The 4,733-nt window shown below is 26.6% G+C and overlaps 1 protein-coding gene across 1 annotated transcript; it reads left to right on the top strand.

The window, feature by feature from the left end:
- The first annotated feature begins 2,151 nt into the window (after positions 1-2,151).
- Positions 2,152-3,756, top strand: LOC127076578 (uncharacterized). The gene is made up of 2 exons (XM_051018263.1): positions 2,152-2,298; positions 2,537-3,756. The coding sequence occupies exon 2, from the start codon at positions 2,548-2,550 to the stop codon at positions 3,358-3,360; it is 813 nt and encodes a 270-aa protein (XP_050874220.1). The 5' UTR covers positions 2,152-2,298; positions 2,537-2,547; the 3' UTR covers positions 3,361-3,756.
- Positions 3,757-4,733: the final 977 nt, after the last annotated feature.

Genomic DNA, 4,733 nt, shown 5'->3' with positions numbered 1-4,733 from the left:
TTTGCTTCCAAGCTTGACATGATTGATATCTACCGGGCTTAAACTTGAAGAAGGATGTTAGGGATCATATAATTTACCGATTTGATAAAAAAAACCTTGTTATTAAGTCACTAACAAACTTTTCAGATTAGGAATTTTTTTCAATTTTCTATTACAATTCTGTTTAAAACACTTTTCAATTTTAGTTCTTAAAATTTATTTTTTAAATCTATTTTAAAAAACTATTTTCAAGAAGAAAATTAACAAAAAATTTGTTTGATAAATTAATTTTTAAAAACTGTTTTGAAAATATGAAAATGAAAAAACTTGTTTGATTATCTATTTTTTTAATAGTATTTTAAGAAGAGAATAAAAATGCATATTTTGTCATCTATTTTTAAAATCTATTTTTTTGTATAAAATATTACAAATTTAAGAAAATTAATTGATATTTGGTCGAATACAAATAATTGGGTTAAATCAATTTTTAATTTTATAAATCACATAACACTTGTTTGTAATAATAATAAGAAAAAAACAAATAAAAAATGAGATTGCACGTTTAATAGAAAAAAAATTATATAGTGAAAATAATTAAGAAACACAAAAAAAATTAAGTAAAATAAATAAACATATTTGGAAATGTTACTTATACATAAAAAGAGCATAAATAAAAGAAATATCATACTCTTTCAAATAGTTTTTCTATTTTATTTTAAAAATATAAAAATTATTAAAAATACATTAATGTCATTAGTGAAAATTATAAATTTTTATGTTTTTTCTTCAAATTTTATAATACTAAAAATTGAAAAGTAAGAAGCAAAACACAACTAAACTATTTCCCTTTTTTGCTTTTAAAAACTGAAAAATAAAAAAGAGTTTTTAAAAACACTTTTGCAAAACATTATATTCAAACAAATTTTTAAATTTTTAAATTTTCAAAAACTAAAAAAGAGTTTTCAAGATGCATTTCAAAAGGGCCTGTTTGAAACAATTTTCAATTTTAGTTCTTAAAATTTGTTTTTCAAATTCATTTTAAAAAACTATTTTTAAGAAGAAAATTAACAAAAAAATTGTTTGATAAACTAATTTTTAAAAACTGTTTTAAAAATATGAAAATGAAAAAACTTATTTGATAATCTAATCTTTTAATAGTATTTTAAGAAAAGAATAAAAATGCATATTTTGTCATTTACTTTTAATATCTATTTTATTGTATAAAATATTACAAACTTAAAAAAATTAATTGATATTTGGTCGAATACAAATATTTGGATTAAATCAACTTTTAATTTTATAAATTACATAACACTTGCTATTAATGAAAAATATAAATTTTTATGTTTTTTCTTCAAATTTTATAATACTAAAAACTAAAAAGTAAGAAACAAAATACAACTAAACTGTTTCACTTTTTTGTTTTTAAAAACTAAAAAATAGAAAAGAGTTTTTAAAAACACTTTTGTAAAATATTATATTCAAACAAGTTTTTAAATTTTAAATTTTCAAAAACTAAAAAAGAGTTTTTAAGATATATTTCAAACAGACCCTTAGGGCCCGTTTGAATGAGTTTTAGATTTTAGTTTTTAAAAACTATTTTGGAAATTAAGTTTTTAAAAAAAGTTTCGAGGAAAAAACATGTTTGGTAATCTAACTTTCAAAAATTGTTTTAAAGTTGAATATGGTTACAAATTTGCCATTGATGAATATAATACCATTTTTCCTTGTTTTGTCCTCTTCCTAATTTTCAAAACTAAAAACCAAAAAATCAAAACCTCTAAAACCTATTTTAGATTTTTAGTTTTAAAAACTCACAAATAGAAAATAGTTTTGAGAAATAGTTTTATAAAATTAGACTACCAAACAAATTTTATAATTTTTAATTTTTAAAAACTAAAAAACAGTTTTTACAAATTAGTCTTTTACTAATTTTGAAAAGTGGTTCATTAGTTGATTATGAGAGCTCTTGCATATAAACAACTTTCTTTCTTTTTCATGGAGTTTTCCACATTGTAACATGTAATTTTCTTTACTTTTATAACGGATTTTTGATGTTTTACAGAAATTTAAATGTAATTTTTTATTTCATAAAAAGTAAAATTTTAAGTAGGACAAAATTAAATTATTTTAAAATCGCAAGGGTCTTAAAGTTAGGCGTAGAGGCGCGACTTTGAAATCTAATGATTTACTCAATTTAAGTTCCAAAAATAACGGGCTTACTGCATTTACTCCATCGAAGCCCATAGCAACAGATTAAAAGCAAACATCAGAGACGGAGCTACTGATCTGAAACGGCGGCGACCGGCGGAGCTTTAGGTATGACTATCACTCTTTCAATGCTGTTATTCACTCTTTCAATATTATTATTATTATTCATCTCTTGTATCATCATTCTCAATATTCATCAAATTCATAGAGCTAAACAATTTCCTTTATCTGAAACTCTATTTCAAATCCCTTCTTAGTTCTTATAATCATCTCAAATTTTGATTTTAGTTTAACAATCCATTTTCTCAAACCCTAAAAATTTCTAACTGTTTTCCTCCTTCATTAGGGACTAAAATTATGTTCAGTTGCTCTCATTCAGATTCAAATTGTACTGAGAGTTGTAAAGTGATTTCAATGCCGCGTCTACCTGAAGAATTGATGTTTGTTATCCTTACTTTTGTTCCTCTTAATTGCTTGATTAACTCTGCAAGATATGTTTCCAAAACTTGGGCTGCTATCATTAGAAGTTTCGATTTTTCTCAGGCCCGTCGTGCACATTCTAAACACGGTCTTTATGTTGAGAGTTGCATGTCAGGAGTTAGTTCCTATTTTTTGGAATTTAAAGATGATGATGTGAGTGGCGAATTCGAAAAAACTGATTTGAGAAAAATTCGAAATAGAATGGGAAAAATTATGAGTAGCTGTGATGGCATATTGGTGCTTTCAAATATTTTAAGAGAAGTTTACGTTTTGAACCCCGTTCTCAAATCCTGCCTTAGAATTCCTTGTTTTCCAATTCCTATGCAATTTATGGATCATAGTAGATGTCAATGTACACGAGTTCCACGCACTGCCCAATTCAAGCTGTTTTTTGGGGACGTCCTAGAAATTTTAGGTGTTGTATGGTATGTTTTCTATGTCCTAAGCATTGGAATAGATAACTCGTGGAAAGAGATAGCTAGAAGAGAAGTTTCCCTTGACCAGATGTTTCTTTTTGAACCAACTTATAGCGGAGGTAACGATCTTTTATGGAGAACAACAGATGAAGTGATTGTGATAGATGTTGACAAAGAAATTATTGTAACTGGGTATCCACTTCCTGATGAGTCGTGGTTCGCTTCCAATATTTTTATGGATGGGGAATCGCCTTTCTTGTATTGCTGCCAATAAAGGGTTTTGTAGAACATATAAAATCTTCATTTTGGATTTTGATTCATGAAAATGGTCTTTTTATCATGAGATGGGGCCTTTTAATTATGTCTGCTGCTTGTGGCAAGGATTTTTTCGTCTGGTTTGTGTACTTTTGTTTGTGGATCGACGATCAAATCATCTTTCAAGTAGATGTACGTGAAAGCTTAATAGCAGAATCCGGCATGAAAAACATATGTTTTGTTTACAATGTGAAAACAAGACAATTGACAAAAATTGTGGGGATTGCCGAGGGTGGTTTTATAGTGTGGCCTCATATCAACACTCTAGTTTCATTGCCAAGTATTCCTATTAATGTTTAATGAAGTTGTTTTAATTTATTTATTAATCAAAGTTACTAAGACTTTTATGGACAAATGACGACTAACAAATCTTGTGCTCTATGTTGCTTTTCTTATCTATGAAAATGTATCAAACTGGTGTTTGCACCAACAAATTTGATTCGAAGTTGATACTAATCTATACATTTATTCGTTTTATAAATATTTATGAGAGAAAACACAGTGGCGACTAAGACCAATCTGTAATATTTTGATTCGATGTGTATGGAGGAAAAGCAGAAATTATATTATTCCTTCAACTTTTTTTTGTAATTTTTTTTTCAATCTATGAAACGTGGAATTTGTGTTACAATGGCACTCTTAGACGCGGAAATTGTTAGCACAATTTTCAGGTAAATGTGAAGTAAGATAATATAGACGGTGCTGCCTGTTTGTTCATCCTTGTTTTTAATACAACGAATACATTATAGAGAGAAAATATTAATTTAAGAAATAATGTTAGTTTTTAGATGGTAAAAGGATAGCTAGCCAAAACTTGCTGTCGGTTCATCCTTATTTTTAATACAACGAATACATTAAAAGATAAAGAAAAAAAAATTATTTAAGAAATAGTTTTACATTAAAAGATAAAGAAAAAAATTTTATTTAAGAAATAGTTTTAGCTTTTTTTAGAGGGTAAAAAGATAGCTAGCCAAAACTCAGCTATGGGGTGAGACAACTCCGATATCCCGCTATTTATTCTATAGCTGTGAGCTTTATTACATTATTTCATATAGCATTGTTATTCCTATACCACTTCCTACACCAAATACTTACACCGTATACACTGTTCATTGTATTTATACGGTGAACAATATATTTTTAAAATAAAATAATATTTTTATGAACAATATTTTGAATAGTACATGAACAGTACGTGAGCAGTGCATGAACAGTACGTGAGCAGTGCATGAACAGTATACGTAAACTGTGTCTATGAAGAGTGCACATGAACAGTGACTTAAAATAGTGAAAAAAGTTGGTTAATTAAATGTAAAAAATTGGTTAATGAAG

This window comes from Lathyrus oleraceus, chromosome 4, assembly GCF_024323335.1.
Source record: "Lathyrus oleraceus cultivar Zhongwan6 chromosome 4, CAAS_Psat_ZW6_1.0, whole genome shotgun sequence".
NCBI classification, from domain to species: domain Eukaryota; kingdom Viridiplantae; phylum Streptophyta; class Magnoliopsida; order Fabales; family Fabaceae; genus Lathyrus; species Lathyrus oleraceus.
Note: the sequence above shows the minus strand (reverse complement) of the source record. Positions and strands in the feature narration are given on the sequence as shown.

Bases quoted from the DNA above. Each gene is read 5' to 3' on its own strand.
- LOC127076578 (XM_051018263.1), top strand. From the start codon at position 2,548: ATGTTCAGTTGCTCTCATTCAGATTCAAATTGTACTGAGAGTTGTAAA.